The 19,005-nt window shown below is 45.0% G+C and overlaps 1 protein-coding gene across 2 annotated transcripts in view; it reads left to right on the forward strand.

Moving 5' to 3' along the window:
* The window catches only part of LOC111075808 (centaurin-gamma-1A), a 62,792-nt gene that overhangs the window by 37,933 nt on the left and 5,854 nt on the right, over positions 1-19,005 (forward strand). Inside the window, exons 1-2 of one of the 2 annotated variants that reach the window (XM_041595323.1) lie at positions 2,266-3,054; positions 15,872-16,104. In XM_041595323.1, the coding sequence (XP_041451257.1) occupies positions 2,883-3,054; positions 15,872-16,104 (405 nt within the window). In that variant the 5' untranslated portion in view covers positions 2,266-2,882. Of the gene's footprint in view, positions 1-2,265; positions 3,055-15,871; positions 16,105-19,005 lie in introns of those variants that run through there. The other variant, XM_022369298.2, reaches the window with a different exon arrangement.

Below are 19,005 nucleotides of genomic sequence, written 5' to 3' on the forward strand. Positions count from 1 at the left end.
ATTCGGATTGGGTTGGTTTCCTCTCTTTTTCTTCTTTTCTTGCGTTGGTACTCGTAGCCGTAAAGTGCGGCGTGTGGCCCCGATAAGTGAGTCGGCGAGCGTGTCCAATTATGGAGCACACAGTGCTCATAATGCAGTTCACGTGTCGCTTTTGGGATTCGCGCGCTTAGGGCCAATCTATGCGATTGTGGGAGATGTAATCTGAAAGCGAACTGCACTTTGTTATTCAACAAAAGGTTACCATTTACATGGTTATAAAGGGGAGGTTACTTCGCTCGTGATAGATCTTAAATGTGAGATTAAATGACCTACGGAACCTTATCATTGATGAGGTGCGAAATCATACCAAACGTAGATATGAAGTTGCAGTATCCGTTGGATATGTCTCGCAGAAATCTCTTTAAAAGCGGAAGCAAAGAGTTTCCAGCCAATATTCCACACCTGATTGCGTTCACAACTTGATTCCATTTCACTTCCACTTTTTATTGGCATCCTCCCAGCCCCCCAGCTCCCTGTTCCCCCTTTCATTTCACAGACAATTTCGTACTGTGTTCATCGCACATTGCATAAAACAACAATCGACAAATTACTTGCCCGATAATACCAATGTATACTCGTATTGTGAGCACATGTTCGAGTCACCGTCCCCGCCAGCATCATCTCGTCTCTCTCTCACCCTCTCCCTCTCTCTCTCTCTGTATAGGAAGTAAACTCGCAGCAAAACACACCAGCAGCCCCGAGCGGCCCACTAACCGAAACCCCAACTAAAAACAAGACAGCAGGATAACATCGGAACTGTAGCATACGAACTATAGATACCCTTCCCATTACCTTACACATTTGAATGATCAACAGCTATAGCTACATCTACATATATTTACTAAGTTTATTTGAGCTTGTTTCAGCGTTGCAAACATCTGGGAAAATCAGTTATATCCTCGGCAAGGGTACTATAGCCACAATAACCACAAAACGGTGTCTGTCTGCATTTGCCGCTGATGCAGGCCACCGGGGGCCCAGATTGGGAGCCGATTCAGACGGGAAGTGAGGCGGTGGAGTTGCACAGGTCTTCCACGAGTATCCCCCAAGCATCATCATTGGCAACAAAATCATCATCATTGGCAACAACAGCAACAGCCAACAGCCGCCGCGTACTAAATGTTTATTATTGCATTTTGATTTCCGTATGATGTTTGCTCTCTTTCCCTCCCTCTCTCTCGCTCTCATATCATCCCCAAAACGAATAACAATTTGTTTTTCTGTTCGCTCTTTGGCCTTTACATAGCTCTCTTGCTGCTTGCTAATCTTATCAGGGAATGTGTGGTGGTGTGTGTGTGTGTCGATTTAAACCGATTTTGATCGGTTGGTTGGTATGGGACTGCTAATGTAAAGGCAGCTACAGAAGGAGTTTGATTACAGATTCATAGTGGAGGTAACAGAGATTCATTTACACCTAGATAATGCGCTACGAGCCGCATAATAATAATAATAGGAACTACATAAAATTGTGGATGCATTAAAGAATGCAACCATTTTTAATTTCTGTTGTTAGTTGCTCAAAGTTCCTAAAACTTGGAGCAATGGTTTAACAAAACATCTAGATTTTGCTTATTGGCTGTACACTTTTAGCAGCACACAAAAATGATTCAAAATTGTAAGAAAGGCTGTCGACTAATTGCCAACCAATTCCAATCATATCGTAGTGTACGTATACTAAATGTTCAGTACCCTTAGTTTCATACTCGTTTTATCTGGCATCTTCCATTAACATTTTTCTGCCACGATAAAGCTTATCATTTTTGAAGGAGTATTCGTTTTGCTGGAATAATTAATAATAAAGTTAATGCAAATGTTTATTTATAAAACATTGAATCAGGCAGAAATTGCGTTGCAACGATTAGCACCAGGTCAAATGTTCCCCTACTCCTCTGGAATTTGTGCAATTTCTTGTTCATTCATTTACTTTTTTTTCTTTTTTTTTGATAAGCTTCCAAGTAGCAGTAGGTGGCTTCCGCTGCTGTGGACGGAAGCAGAAGTATTATGTTTCGATTGTACGTATTGGGCACAGAAACAGCAACAAGCTGTAAGCGACAGTTCTCTTGTTTCTACCTGCCTCGTGCCACAGCTGTTAACAGCACGTGGCAACAGCTGCTGCCGCCTAACATGTCGCTGTTAGCCCACAGTTAGCGCACTGTTAGCGCAATGTTAGCGCTCTCCCATTCAGTGTTGATTCACATTCATTCGTACTCATTCGTTTCTCAGACAGCGGTCGATTTGGACGTGCAGAGCGGACCGTTTTCGTTACCGTTTCCGAGTGTTAGGGCCGCCGCGTATGATTTCGCGTATTTTTTCTGGATTACAATATACTGCCAGGGGCCAGCAATAATAAACAAAAATAAATTGCGGTGAATCGGTGTCGTCACTCATAAAAATACAAATAAAGTGTTTTTTTATGAAATAAATGAATACAAAGTGACCGAAAGTGTTAGTCATACTCGTACCACAAATTGATGTGCTAAATGCAAAATGCAAATTCAACGCCGCTCATCATCTCTCGCCGAGCCCAACAAGTTGCCAAGATGTGGCCGAGGAAGCCAATAAGTGCACATATCGTATAAATAGATGCAGATACTCGCCGTGGAAATACGCGAAAACAGAAAGGATTACACTAGACAAAAAAAACAAAACAAACAAACAAAGCAAAGCTAAAAGCCCACTAAGAAATAGCGAAAACACTTTTCATTGCCAACACGCGCAAAAACACAAACACAAACGCCCGCGCCCCCGCCCCCATAGCGAAAACAAAGACAAACCAAAGAAAAGAAAATCCCCAAAGGGAGTACCTTTCAACAGCAGAGTAGATCGTCAGATACTCTTCGATCATGCTGGCAGTCAAGAACTTTTTCCTGCCCGAGCGCACCAAGGCCCCCGAGACGCCGCAGCGGTTCTCCAGGATGCCCGAAGCCTTTCTTCGCTCCATCAGGAGACGCTCTCTGAGGGTGAAGCGGGCCAAGAGCTTGGTGGTTCCCGACCGCTCCGAGAAACGCAAATCAGGTGAGGTACAGTGTCGATGTAAAGCGACCATCGTGGAGCGGATAGCATTAAGTAGGGCGGTTCAAAGCGTATCACTAGGAAACCGGAACACTTACTATATTGTACACCTCTCAACATCCCACCTTAAGTGCCCACCTTGTGACCTTTCACACACACACATCTATATATTTCGCCACTCCATTAATGAAACCATTTGAGAAATATCTAATGCTTAGTTCATTATAACTCACAGATCATTTAACCAAAAAACATTTGGTGCACTTTCGTTAATTACATCAGTCGAAAATGGAAATATGAAACAAGAAAATCGTTAGGCGGTGACCTTGCCTTAAGCTTTATTAAAACATTTAATGTGCAACAGTCCAAGTAGACTTTTGTATTTATTTCTGTGTTTGCCATTCCGTTTCCATTATAACAAAAATAACCTTTCGGATATGGCACATCGCGTGTCATGTGTCAAAGTGTGAGGCAAACGCTGGTGTGGTGTTGTAACGCGCCCCAGCCACAGCCACATCCACATCCACAGCGAATATAATGCAATCTGACACAGTTTCCCATTGAGACTTCCTCAGTTCCGACTGCGGTCTCCTCTCCCCATCATCCGCCGTCTAGGGTCTATTATGCCAAAGTTATGGCAACATTATGTCTTATTTTTTGCATCAAAATTACATGTAAAGTTTGCAAAATGTTTTCCCTTTCCTTTCCCCCCTTTGTTTCTTCTATCAAAGAGGCGCTGTCGAATAGCCATGCGACCAAGAGTGAAAGGTCGATAAAAAAAGAAGAAAAAGAGTAGAGAGCGAAAGTTATGGGAGGAGGAATATCACAATTTCTGGCGATAGAAGGAAGGGAAAGGCCTCATTGTAACACTGACTCACATTTGTATATTTCGGCATTGACTTCCTTCCAGTCGCAGTGTAGCCGTGACAACGGCAAACAAGCAAAGTTTGAGGCTATTTGTGGCTCGTTCCCCCCGTGCTTGGCATTTGGCATTTAGCATGCAATTATCGATTACATTCCCGAAACAAGAATGCGGGTCCCCGATTCTTGGTCAGTGTCAGGTGGATTCGCAAGGGTACACGTGCAGGCGATGGCTATGGGGCGGAATGAAGGTGGGAAGCATTGACACACTGCAACCAATGCCACTTAATGACGTCAAACGGGGAGAGAGAGAGAGAGAGAGAGTGAGTGAGTGAGTGACAGAGATGGGAAGATGTGCCAAGTGCCAAGTGCTAAGGCGTTGTCTCGCCTCGGTCCTAACTTATCTTTTGGGATCTCTCCTTCTCTGCCTCTCGGGTTGTCTTGTTTAGTGTTAAGTGTCCGCCACATAGCGCTGCGGTACGTGTTGGGGTTAGGGAAATGTGTCAACTGATTCTGGGCCGAAGAGATCTGCCAGGGAGATTACACCTGATTGATCGGTAGCGATATGTGAGGGATTATAAATGGATTCACTGTGATCCACTCGTATGTATGTATGTATGTGTTTGTTGCTTTGGGGGTATGAATCATTAAATATGGAAAATACATATTTTAAGTACTCATTCTAAGCTCGATTCTATCCGCTTCTTACAGGGTTTTCCACTAGGCATCTTATTTTATATTTCTCTATGCACTTTTCCTGCTGCGCCACATTTTTCTCTAAAGTTTATTTACGAGTACTTCTACTCGGAATCCATTCGGATTCGATTCCCATTATACACAAGTGTTTCAATATACGAGTACATATTGTTTTTTGCGTACTCTGCTGTTGTTTGTGGGGGCCCTCAGTGGGGCATTGATAAGATAACAAGCAAATTTCCTCTCTCTTTTTGTGTTTTTGTGTGCGTTTTGCTTATAAATAAATACTCACTCGTATGTAATAAGTATTCCATGTATTTATTTCCGTTCATTAACGTGGCTTTACTTAATTGAGTTCGCTCTTTGTTCAGCTGATAGGCGGTGGAGCGGGGAGCGGGGAGCACAGATAAGAGTTCCTGCCATTCCCCGATATAGTAGATATCCCAGCGAAGGGAACTCCAATTCAGGTGTCAGATCTATGACTTTTGAAAGACCTTGGCAGCATTCCCACCCCCCAATCCTTGCAAATGTCGCAGACGTCAGACGCGGGCAGACTTCGGATTTGATATAGTAGCCAAAAGATATATGTTATCTGAATAGACAGTTCCTCTTAACGCTCTCCCACAATCTCTCTGCCGCGCCACACATTTTATGCTTTGTGTATTCGTCTTTATTTGATTTTGTTTTCGTTTTCGTTCTCTTGCCTCCATTTTTGTATACTTCAACTTTTTATATCATTCGAAGCTCGGAAGCTCGAGGAAGATGAACAAAGAGTCAACAACACCGTTCAAAATAATACATTTAACACATTTTGGCCCCAGCAAATACAAACACAAACACAACGCTGAAACGCTAGAACGTTTAAATGAAATTAAAACGCAGTTCTGTTTGCCAATGGTACACAAGACTGAATGTGTGAACGTGAACGGGTTTCATTCGGCTAAGAGTACGAATAAAACGAGTGTATATTGTATCTATTCGGAGATGGATATCTATGACTGATGAGCACATGAGATCATGACACATTCTGCTCGGGGTTGGGTCGGGATGGATGTACTTGGAGAGCGGAGGAGGTGACCTCACTCTTGTGTGTAGATCATGGAGTAAGATGGGAGTAAATCCATTGATTGTCAGAGCTCTGCAGCCTCCCTCCCACTTGCTGTGACATGTGACCTCTGAAGCCCACAGAGAGAGAGAGAGAGACTTCCTCAATACTCTCACGCGTGCCCCTAATTAATGGCCACAAATTCTGACTGCGACTCCAGCATTTATGAGATGAGCGATGAAGTCCCAGCATTCGCCGTCTGAATTTTAATGATCCGCCCACACTAATTAACCCAACGCCCACTGTTCACGACCGTCTCGAACAAACATAGATCAGCATTTGGCAAACCTTAAAAGGCAGACACAGACAGGCCGAGAGACTCTTAGTTTCGTCTCTGATTTTGGTCAGAGCCAGCACTTGAGTCATCGAATCATTCGAATTGTCACTCTCGGATCTGACACCATCCGAGAGTCTTTGAGAGGCACTCAAGAGGGGCACGCGCAGCGATCGGCGCAGGGGAGGAGTTCATCGATCGGCGGTTCTATTGAGCAATCCATTAATCACTCTCCACTTCACGGTCGCAGCCAAACGAGAGGCCTCTCTATATGGTCTATGGTACGCTCTTTAAATGGTGTCAAATATACCATGAGATCTTTGTGGCTGCCTTGCCGCACGCGTCGCCGCGGCGCTTAGACCCAACCGAAAATGCACCTTTTCTTACTCTTCTCTACCGCTACACGCCCCTTGTAATTATCTGGCCAAAACCGTTTTTCTTTTTCTCATTTTCCACATTGTCTGTTTAAAAGCGAAAACTTAGGACGACAACATGTAATTAATGAAGTTTTATGATCGCTCTCTCGGTACTTAAAAAAGATACTCGTCGCATGATAATTTCCTACGTACATATGTACGTACGTATCTCTTTTATGATGTCTTTATCAAAGATGGTAATATCATATTATTATTAATGGTCGGAAGATGAGGCATGGGCTCTGGTTCCCTTGTCAGCCTAGTCATGGTTTAAGGCAGATGGAACATATATTTACTGTTTTATTGAGAAGTTTACAAAGAAGAGAAGCTGTTGTCTGTTAGCATTTTCTATTCCTCTTAAGGTTCAGCTGCAATCTGTTATCATTGCCTTCAGCTCCGTCTCTTGTATCCGAAAGTTATTCCACAACACATATGAAAGTAAGCCTGGGAAAATGCTCGTAGGACGTACCCACAGGTGCTTTCAAGCATAACAAACAAATCCAACCCAACCTAAAACGAAACTTAAGAAACGTTTTCCCAGCCCAAAACACCGAAGAAACCTCTCGAATAATTTCGAATTTATTTCGACACTTTTCTCCCCAACGAAAACAATTTGCGTATTTTCAATTAAATCATTCGAAGACGACTCTTGCACTGCCCCTCCACCTCTCAACCTGTCAAATGCCGCAGGAAAATGGAAAATATGTAAATGCATTTTAAGTGTAATGAGAAAATAGCTTGGAAAATATGCAAATTAGATGACAAACGACACGTCTCGAGCGCCGCTTCCGCCTCTCTGGCTGAGACTGAGACTGAGACCGAGACCGAGGCTCACGCAGTGGTTGGAAGGACACTTGTTGGGAAAACAGAAAGCAGAAATATATATCCGTCTAAAAGCCGAACAATATCCACCACCAATGCGCCAGCGAGTCTTCCCTCCATGGAGTGTGGTGGAGTTTTCTCCCCAAATAAGTGCCAAGTGCCAGCGAGGAAGGGAGAGAGAGGCAGGGTTTATTGGTCAAACTCCGTTCAGAATGCAAAGTGTATCTAAACAGAACGCAGCAGATCGAAAATTGAATTTTGAGTAGCCCGTTGACCATATACATAAATACACACAAACATACAGATGTACATATGATATGGTAGGTGGGATGGCGATTGGGCTATTGCTTTGTTTGGGTTCCGTTCGGTTCGGTTCGGTTCAGTTGGGTTCCCGGTTGGAGGGCCCCAGGGCCCTTTGTCTAGTAAAATCCCAAAAGCGCAGCTCCGTCCCACTATTTTTCATAGTTTTTCCTGTATATGGCAACGCCACACACACACACACACACACACCACACTGACACAAAAGCGGAAGTTCTTATTTAGGTTGTCCCTGCCCTGCCCTGCGCTTCGCTTCAATCTATGCTTTAATGCCCATTGAAATTCAAATGCGGACACCGTTGACACCGCCAAATTGTTGATGGAGGCATGGGGCACGCGGCATGCAGCTCCCTTCTATGACACAGCAACAATAATAGTATGTAATAATAATGAAATTCCAGCATAATTTTTACATTGGCAATTCCAAGGTTCTCTTCTTCTGTCGATGCCGAAGGCCCCATCCCGATTTCCCTTATTACATTCTTCCTTTTGCCAAAAGTTCAGTCACACTCAAGTGATTCTCCTCTCGATGGAGGGGTGGGGGAGTGGGGCTGGGGGGATCTTACATCGAACATCGAATGAGTCTTACAACATAACCGGTTCACGGTTGTTTTTTGTGTATTTCTCTCATCCCCCCATCCATCCGCATTTTCGGTTTCTTTGTGGGTTGTTATGATCTGTCTGCTGCTGGAGAGGCTGGGAGTGTGTGTGGCTGATATCTACACTGTCCTACAGCATGCTGCGGGTCGCTTGTCTCAAGATTACCATCACAAGAACCATAAAATAATGTTGGCTATACGAAGGTATAAATAATCATTAAAGTTACTAAAGAACTAGAGATTGCCGTTTGATATGAGCGATAAACGTGGGGAAGCTATTATTCTGTGAACACACTGTGTCGGCCTTGAATGGGATATCCTTATGGTGGTTATATATATTCTCCTTAGCAATACCTGTAACATTATGCCTATAATCTGAGGTAAGGATTTGAAGAGCTTCCCCGGCCTGAACCCTGTTGCGGGGTGTAACTCAATAGCCGCTTCTGGGGCCAGGCGGACGGACGCGTGCATTGGCGTATGACTGATAGCAGCAGTATGACTTACTGCCAGTTAGTGGCTCTGTAATCCGTTCCGTGTGTGGCAACAACAGCAAACAGCAGAGCAACACATGGAGCTAATGGCCAACGAAGTCATTGAACCGCAGAAGACAGACAGTGGGGCAAGGAGACTCGGAGACCGACTGGGCGACTGGGAGGTAAACACCTACGGACGAGACGAAAACTTTGATTGGTGGCAAAAACTCTGGGAAAAATGCAACAAATTTGCCATTTTCCATTTGCCATTTGCCAACAGTGTGTACTCGTACGAACGCACACGACGACCGCCGCCTGTTTCTGTGACACTCGCACTCAAACACCCATATACTCACGAGTATGGTACGTATGTACGTCTGCGTATGCCCATAAATAAGATTGTAATGGATGAGGCCTCCGAGAACAATGGGCATCATAATCATTTTTGCTCTGGAAAAAAAGAAAGAGAAAAGATGTAAACGAGGAGCTGGTCCCCGGACAAAGGCAGATGAGATGAGATTTCTAGGTACTGACCAGCGCGGCCAACTACTGCAACTACTGCTAAGGAGGCTGCCACAGCCACAGCCACTGCCACGCCAGAGACGACACCGTTGCAGGATGCACAGAACGTGAGAGAAGCAGAATAAGCAAAAGTAAAAGTGAGCAATTTAATAATTTGTTGCGCTTGACCGATCCGACTGGGAAAGCGGAAAAGAAAGGAAAAAGTCAGCTGGTCAGTCGGTCGGTCGTGGATCGTGGTTCGTGCAACACCGTGGCAGAACCATCTGCGCTTCTTCTTCGTCGGTGAGGTCTTTAATGAGGCGCCGGACCGTTCGAAATCGATTTAATTGAAGCTAAATTTATGGGACACAAATGATCTACGGAAATCTTCAGACAATTTATGGAAGTTTTTCCCAATTTTAATGTTTTTGCAAGTCCCCCCCGTAACCACAGAAAGGAATGAAAGAAAGAAAGAAAGGAAACGTCAGCAGTGGAGGGGGAGCACACAGGACAGACCCCGAAATATGCACATACAATCAAATGCTCATCACCGACAATCTCACCGCATAAATATTAAACACAAATACGAATTGAATTTAATTCTATTTGATTTTATGGCCAGACATCGGCCCAACAGCAGCAGCAGCAGCAGCCACAGCAGCTGACAAAAAAGAGTAGGAATCCCAGGAAAAATGCCAGAAAATGCCATTTCCCATTGCACTTTCTTTGCCTACCTTTCATTCTCTCGTGGCGGCTTTCTTCCCCAGATTTTCCTCTTCCATTGTCTCGCGACTGACACTTCATAAATATGTCATATTTAATAGAGTACGAGTGCGAGTGCGAGAGTACTGTGCGCTACCGTAGGATGGGAGGATTGAAGGATGGAGGAGCAAGCAACCAACCACCAGGGGATGTCCTGCTCCTGCTCCTGCGCCTGCATGTCCTGGGCTCTCACTTGCCTTATCTATTGTCGACCTTTGATTGACTCGAAAGGATCTTTCCAGCCGGGTGTCTTTTTTTGCGCTTTTTTTTTTAATGAAAAAAAAAAACCTTCATTGAGATGAAGGAAAATTTAAGGGGAAAAGTGAAAAAAAAAACGTATTGGATTTTCTTTTTTCTTTTTTTCTTGTATAATTGTAAGATGATCTTTGCGCAGAGTCATGTCATAAATTTGACATTTAATCGCTTTGGGTTTGTGCAAGAAATTCAAATTTGGCTCAAGGCTTTAATCGGAGTTCTGGATTGGAAAATCCGTACAGATAGATGATTCACTCTGTTCGTTTATTCAGCTATTGAGTAAGGTTAAAGACTCGCACAATTCAAACGAATAGGAGACGATTTTGATTAGATTTCATTCGATAAGATTGTGTTCTTGGGATCTTCGACCCGCCGAGAACCCACCCGAACGCGCACTTGAAGGATTACTTCTACATTCGAATGTACCTAAGAATGTACCTCAACCTAAGAGTTCCATTTACTGGACTGCCTTCTGAATGCACTTTGCTAATTGCTCGAATACCAAGACACATGCCATAAGGCAAATTGCCTTTACTCTTGACTCTGAAGACGATAAGAGGAGCCTACGCCTCTAGCCCTATATGGATGTGGGGTTTCACGTGGGAAAGATAAGGAATTATAGCTGAAGGCAGAACGATTTGTTTCTCTATTTACTTTTGTGGCTTTTACTGCCGCATGTTTTGCAACTCTACGTTTTCCTGTGCCGAATGATAAATGAGTTTCGACACACAACAAAAATTCAATTTGGCTCCAAAGCTGATAAGCGACACACAAAATAAAATGAACAAAGAAATTGTCTATGCAGATGCATACCACACATCTACACATATGCATTGGAGTTGATCTGAGAACAAGTTTCTTGCTGAATAAAAATGGAGAACGACATTGAAGATCTGCGGCGCAAAGATGCTTTATTACCTGAGGAGAGGAATCTTTGAGCCAATGACAGAGCATCCTTAAGGGTCGAACGGGATCGGGAGGTCTTTTAACCCTTTGAATTGCTCGGGGCGTGGCCTCCGGAGTTCCATCTTCCATCCTCTCTTTCGTGTGGATTGACCTTCAACTGTGTGTTGTTTGGACAGCAAATTGATTCAATTTTGCCATCATCCGACCCGCCTTTGGATCCAATTTATCAAATTCCAACACATGTTGTTGTCTTCTGTACACGAACTTGATCGCCCCCGAGTCCGAGTCCGGATCCGAGGAGATCTTCCCTCCTATGCTCAGTCCCCACTCCCCTGCACATATGTATGTATATGCCTGCATGATTACTCGTTCCCATCTGTTTATTTGTTTGTTTGCGCGCTTGCTAATGATGCGTGAATTTGTGTGTCAATTCCTACTGTTCTGTTGGATTTTTGGCCGATGAAGTCATGTGGATTGCTCAGGGACTGAACAGAATCTTCATACGAAGTACCGCCTGCACGTGACACACGAGTCGAATCTATCTGTCAGAAGCAGACACATTCCGCTAGGAAGGAGTATTCGTACTCTCGTGTGTATCGCACGTAGGTATGTACGTCTGTATCCATCCACGTAACCGAGGCGCACCCATCCCTCCTCTCACATTGCGTGACGCTGATGATGCCCCAGCCCCAGCCCCAGCTCGGACCTTGAAGTGTCGCAATCATTCGTGCAGAACTTTTCTATCTACCGTCTCTGTCGGGCCAAGGGGGGCAACAGTTGGAAGAGCGATGCCTTAGATGGGGTACGTTCAGCTTATTGTTTTGCGTTGTAATTAATGGCCAAATGAAACTGTTTGCGCAAAGGTATTTCTGGCGTTTAGGGATAAGCTTTAAAGGATATCTCCTACTAGAATTAAGCGCCACAACCTACATGTATTTTCAAAATATCGTTACAGTTCTGTAAATAATTTAACAGCATTGCCAAGGCCTCTCGAGACTCTTTCACCTTATTTATTCCTTATTTTAGTTACCTTTTCCTGTCGGCGACATCCTCCTCATTCTCATTCTTAGTCCCCATTCCCATTCTCATCCTCTTTCGCCTACTCCTCTTGTAATCTTGTTTGTGCGATCGCCCTTTTTTTTTTTTTTTGCTTCGTATCATTTGTGGGCTTTGCTAATTTTCTTTGCCTTTGTTGAGTCGAAAAAGAAGACGGTGAGGATTGAGGATGAGGAGGAAAAGGCCTTCTCTCTCTCACTCTCTCTGTCTCTCGTTTTTGCTTGCAACTTTGCCACCAGTTTCTGTGATCTTCTTTCACCGATCTCTGGACAAAAACAAACGGCAGGCGAAACAAAGAGAAAGTAAATCAGATTTTGGAGCAGATGTGCACTCGTCCTACATAGGAAATGAGCATAAGAACGAACGAACGGACGGAGGAAGAAAGGTAGAAGGAACCGAACGCCAACACAGCGTGGCTCATGGCTGAACACGGGCCTGATTTATGGCCAGATCTTGCCCTCTCTCCTTCGGCTGGACTCTTGGACACTCTGTCGACACAGCCAGCCTTTTCCTACCTAAATATTTTCGTAGGTTTTCGTGGGCCAATGCAAATACGAGCGCGCGAGTATGTATGCAACTCCTATGATGATTTATGCCGGAGATCTATTCACCAGTCCATGAAAGGCGAGCCAAATGGAATAATATTCCATTATTTTGGTTATGGCTTATTAAAATCACATTATTTGACCATTTTTAGGGATCAAAACATCCGTGGAATATTTTGAATATTTCTATGGCTAAGCACAAGAGGATGGATGCCAGCGGGAAGGGAAGGGGATCATTTGTGGCATCAAATTAGCGTAAATTGCGGTTCGGGGTCTCCCGTAATCTGCACTCAGGGCCAGTCTCTCTTTTGCAGCTTGTTCCATTTATAATTCCAGTGGCCTATCCAGATGTGTCTCTGATGCCTCCAACTGAGGTATTTTTGTCTGGAATTCTAAAACGTTTAACAGTTCTATTTGCTGTCCCTTTCCGTGGAGGAGTCGTAAAGGTTAAAGCAATGACAGTTGCGGCTACCGTAACGACTAAACGGCCATAAACATTTTATGGGAATCCTTGGCGCCTGGTCCTGGTCGAATAGGACATACGAAGTGCCTGGGCATATCAGTTTGGTTCCCTGGTAGATGAGATGGATGGCACGCTTCAAGGTGATAAAACTCAGCCTGGTTCTGTCTGTCTCGCTTTGCTTCGCTTACAGCTGCTGTCAGTCATCATAAAACTAAGCTATCTACATATGTATGTATGTGTATCTTCAAGTCTTGGGGGGGTCGTAGGGTCAGCTCAGCTGGTTGCTAAGGAAACATGTTTCCAATTCCAAAGAAGGGAAATGAAATTTTCATATTGTTCGCTAATTAAAATGCTTAACCCACATCAATAGCTGTAAATCCGGGACACAGAATGGGATGGGATGGGATGGAATGGGCAGCCTTCTTATCGCCCCTCAATGGCAAAAAGAGTATAAATACAAACAAACAGTAAAAAACAATCCCAACACAAACCCCTTCCTCGCACAACAAACACGGACACTTTCTCCCCGTAAGTATCAGGAGAGGGAGATCCCGGGCTAGAGCCAGGCACAAGAAACGCTCAAGAAATGGAATATTTAGAAATCGAATGTCTTTCGGGTCGCAGCTAGTTTGCATACGTAATTATGTTGGGAATTTTGACAACGGAGGCGACATTTGACATGCGTTTGAGTTACGATCCCAGAGAGATAAAGACGATGCCCCCCTCCCGCCCTGCCCCCGAGAGTTACAGCGATGGTTACAGCGGGGAAAAAAGGGGTTGTGTTTCGTGTGTGACTCGCCCCGGGGCTGGCACTGGCACTGGGACTGGGACTGGCGGTTTGAACTTCACACATAAGCCGATCGCTATTCCGATTCGGATCCCGATCCCGATAACGATCCCGATCCCATCGCCAGCAGACGTTTGACATCATTAGTCAAACTTAAAGATGCATTTGTATCTGGCTTGTAACTTTAAGCGCTTTAGGCTAATGGCGAGCCATTAATTAGCTGGGATATTGTTCCACGCAGAAACCAATCCACGCAATTTGTTACAATTCGAGCAACCAGAACGAGGAACCAGTTGTCGTTGCCGTTGCCGTTGCCACTACTACGCCATGTTTGATCTGAAATCCATTCTGGCACCCTCTTCTCGTTGGGACGGGAAGAAGGGGAAAAAGGGGAAGAAGGGGAAAAAGGGGAAGAAGGGGCATGCAAATTGCAAAACCGCGCTAATTTTTTCTCTGCGCTGCGCATATCATTTTCAATTTCATTCAACAATTGAAATGTGCTCCTTTTCTCGGATTTATTTCGGTATTTCCAGTATTATATAAACACAACAAAGGCATATTTATTTCGTTTTAATTTGTAATTTTGCGCTCTGGTCAGCGGGGTCCAGAGGTAAGAGTGCAAACCAGTTGAACTTGTTATTTCAGTACTTGTCTTTCGGCCTGTCGTCCTCCCTGACCATCAAGCATCGCCTTAGTCGATTAACAAGCGGCCTGGAAACAAGTTCCGGCCGTGGCAACCCCTTGAGACGCTGACAAGAAACGTATCGTATCCATGTCCATGTCTATGGCCATGTCGCTGTCGATTTCGATGTCCATCTTCTCAGCTCAGTGTTTACTTAAGCAACTCTTAAGAACTCATAATAGAGCAATTTTCACATATGTATATGCCTGCCTGCTTGGGTGCAGTAAATCATCGCACCGCCGGCAAGGCAACAACTACTCAAATGGTCAACTGGTCAGACACATTGTCACTCCTTCTACCCTTCAAAAGATCCTGCCCCTGCCCCTGCCCCTTCCACCGTTGAAGCCCCTTTTTGAAATTGATCGCAGCCACTCGGAAATCTAATGGCTCGGGTTGGGTTGGCTGAAGACCCACCAGCTTGGGAAGATTTATTTAGGCACCTCGAAGGTGTTTTCATTTCGGGGCTTAACAGATAGTTACACTCGGGCGTGAAGCCCAGCGGAAATTGTAGGGGCTTTCCACACATAATCGAGAGCTTTTCCCTGTGCCCGGGCTCACGCATTTTGGCGCACATGACTGCTGGACTGGCCTCTAAAGCAGCTGTTTCCCTTCCCCGATGCTTACCAGCAAGGCACGCTATGATCACATGGATATCGAGATCTCCTCTTAAGGTGCCAGCCATTTATGGACCATATTCCATGGCAACAGGAGCAGCAGCAGCAACAGCTCTAACCTTGAAGCCCAGAGGGGAACACAGCTGACACAGTGACTGTGGCCTGAAATATCTTACGTCTGACTGAGTGAGTGGCTGGGACTGGGACCGGGTCTGGGACTTGACAATGAGCTAATTTAAATCAGAAAAGTGTTCAGGCAAACTGACAATTTAAAAGTTTGCACACGTCGAGGGACGAGCAGACAATTGCCGAAAATTGAAAGGAAGCTCAGCACCCATTTATTCCACATTTATGTTGTCAATCAAGCAACCGAAGGATGATGTACGAGTAGGTACCAGTACCAGTGCTTTGGGAGGGACTCGGCATTTGCATAAGGAGGAATGGCTGGCTAATGATGGGAGGATGGGATGGGCTGGGCTGGGCTGTGCTGGGCATGGGTTCTTAAGAGAGCGGAGGGAGCGACGGGAACTTTTGGCCGGGCGACATGTAGGTCAAAAGGATGTTTTGGAGAGCGGCGCGAACGGGTTCTCTGAGATTGCTAATTACGCGCCGCTAACTTGTTTTTTCTCCCTGGACTAGACGCTCCTTGCTAATGATGATTTGATTTTTCTTTTTCCCGTTACAGATTCATTCGTCAACAGCCAGGAATGGACGATCTCGAGATCGGTGCCCGATCTGAGGCTGGGAATCGTCGGCTCCCTGAACTCTGGGAAGTCGGCGCTGGTCCATCGCTACCTCACCGGCTCCTACATGCAGGAGGAATCGCCCGAGGGCGGTCGCTTCAAGAAGGAGGTCTTCATCGATGGCCAGAGCTACTTGCTGCTCATACGCGACGAGGGTGGAGCTCCAGAAATGCAGGTGAGTCTCGTATTCGTATTCATATTCGTGTTTGTATTCGTATTTGGGGGTTCTTTCCGTTTTTGCTTTTGTTTTTACCCATCAAATATTCATGGGAATGGAGAAATGATGTATTGCCTGCGAGGGAACTAGGAAGCGGTTCCCGGGGGTAGCACTTTGCTGACAAGAAAGTTTTCCCCCGCAGCAGACAAATAAATTTTCCCTTATCATCTTGTAAATATTTGAATTGAGGTCAACGTGGGATCAACGGGGAAACTTCTGGGGTGGTTGTTCGACTGGTGGCAGGTTGCGGGGGCCTGGGATGGGAACAAACTTTATTTTATTTATAAATATAATTTGATTGAAATGCCTGAGCAGAACCCTCGGATGGTTGGTCTCTTGGTTCTTTGGTTTGCCAAGAACTGCAGTCTCTCTTTTGTATGACTTTTTGTTTCATTTCCACAGTTTTCGCTGGCATTTATCCAAGTTATCCTCGCCACTCCTCTCGCATGGTTCTTTTCGGTAGTTCACTTCATTCGCTGACTCCACAGAATGTGGGGTATGTACTGGGGGGCGGGCATGAGTCACTCTCTCAATCGAACTCCGACCTTTGGCAGCAGACAGGCTACAGTGGGAGCCAAAACTTTGTCGCAATGTCGATAAGCGTTTTTGTTCTGACACCATTTCTTCCTATAGCTGCTGCTGCTGCTTCTGCTGACCATTATGACAGGTCGGAACGTGATGTGCAGCAGCAACAGCAGCAGAGACAACATCATCATCACTTGGCAGAGCGCCAATAGCCGGACGAAAGACGGCAGTACTTGCTATGGCCTGGACAAAGGTTAAAGGTTGCGCAGTGTGTCGCACACAATGACGAGCACTCGGCTGATTGCCAACCCCCGAGCTTACCTTGGGCCCAAAACAGCCAACCAGCCAACCAATCAACCCCTCGTACTGCCGCTGCCACTGCCGTTGCATTCGACAATCAAAGTTTCTCTTGCCTCGAACCGAATGCAATTGAATTGGTCTTTTGTCGCTATTTTCTGTGGATGGATCGTGGAAGAGGCCGGAGGGTGGAGGGTGGAGGTTGGAGGTTGGGAAGCTGGCATAATTAAAGGCAACTTAACCACGGGCTATTTATGGTTATGTACATTTCAACGGGGGCCTTGACTCATTGATTCCCCCAAGGCCAGGCCTCAAGGAGCTTTTGTTGTTCGGCACTCTGCTTTGATATGCTCTACGAGAGCGCGAGTATGTATTGTGCGCAAGGATTTGCGATTCACGATTCACGATTCGCAATTCGCAATTCGCAAATTTACATTTTTGCAATTGCAATTTGTGATCCCCGCCTCTGGTTTACTCCCTACCCCCTGGGTGACATCCTGCGCCTGCGGCTTAAAGGGTGAAAGTGAGGATTATAAATTTTAAGCTGCTTTCGCTTTTCTTTCATTCTTTTTTTTATTATTTGCGGTTCTATTTACACCCAGGGGGTGGGGATAGGGGGTTGCTTACATATAAAAAATGTGCCAGACACGCGACCCTCGAAATCCCAATAATATCCCTATAATCCATGCTCTATTCCTACCTTATATCTCTCTCTCTCTCTCTCTCTCTCTCTCTCCCTCTTTTGCTGTCTGCTGTCTCCCGTTGTTAGCGATTTTTATTCAAATTGCATATTTCGCATTTCCCGTTTTCGTTCTGTTTAATCAGAAGTTTGGAATTTTTGCAAGTCAAGCAGATGATTGACCTAAATTATCGTTGATGGACGCACAACAAAGGATTAGGGCTTTAGGGGGAAGGGAACCCTTTCAGGATGAGGGGTTTCAGAGTCATCGAAGCTAGAAGGTTTGAGAGGATCCTTTTGCAGAGGAGCAGTTGAATAGTTTGAGAGTTGCGCTTCGAGTAGTTCAATTCGAAACTTCGGAATAATCAGAGAGAGAGAGAGAAATCTGTTTTTAAAGTTTGTGAGCAACTGGTTTCAATCGAACGATTCAAAAACAACAGTTTCACAGTTAAAGCTTTGCTAATGCTGAAAGCTTTCAGAGCAACCCTACCATTGATCGTTTACAGTCTTAAATTTATAGGAGTGGTACAGTTTGAGGACAGCTACAGTTTGAAGTGACATAAAATTGAGCTTCGAGTTATGGCTTCTAAATTTTTTCAGCTTAGAAGGCTACAGTTTTATACTATCCACAGTTTGAAATGGCTCAGAGTTGAATATATGTACCTACAGCTTGGGATGCACTGGGAATGGTGGAATAATAATAATATTTTTTGTGCACCATTTTTTGCCGCCTCATTGCACACAGTTGCAGCTTTCTCCGCCTGCATATTGCATAATCGTCACCGCTCACTGCATGCCAAACTGTCAATCAACCCTCTCACTTGAGCGCACACACTGCTGGCTGCCGTCTCCATCAAGCCGCCCCATGGCGGTACATCAGTCCAAACCCCGCCCAAAACTTTGCTACATTTGTAATTTCTTCCAATTCACAAAATCGTCCACTTTTCGCCATTCGCTGCCTCCGCCAGCCCAGGCCCCTGATATTATTTCACTTTCTTTGACTAACCCGTGTCACTCGCATCTTTATGGGACATAATAAACCCATATTTCACATTTCATAGAGCAAATAACCCTCATTTTTGAGAGAGAGAGTTGGCACCAACCAAGTTACAACTCCAACAGCAATACACATACGAGTGCCACGTAGTGGCAAGAGCCAGCCCGAAAGCCCACCCTCGCGCAGTAACAGTCGCAGAACTTTGGATGAAATCATTCATTCCATGAGCGACGCGTCGCCACTCGGTCGGGGTAGCCTCCGTAGCTGTTTATGTTTTTGTTTTTGTTTTTGTTTTTCTGTTTGCTCCAGCGCATAGGATATCATTACCATATACCATATAGCACTACGAGACACGACATCG

The sequence above is a fragment of the Drosophila obscura genome, unplaced genomic scaffold, assembly GCF_018151105.1.
Source record: "Drosophila obscura isolate BZ-5 IFL unplaced genomic scaffold, ASM1815110v1 contig_46, whole genome shotgun sequence".
NCBI classification, from domain to species: Eukaryota; Metazoa; Arthropoda; class Insecta; order Diptera; family Drosophilidae; genus Drosophila; species Drosophila obscura.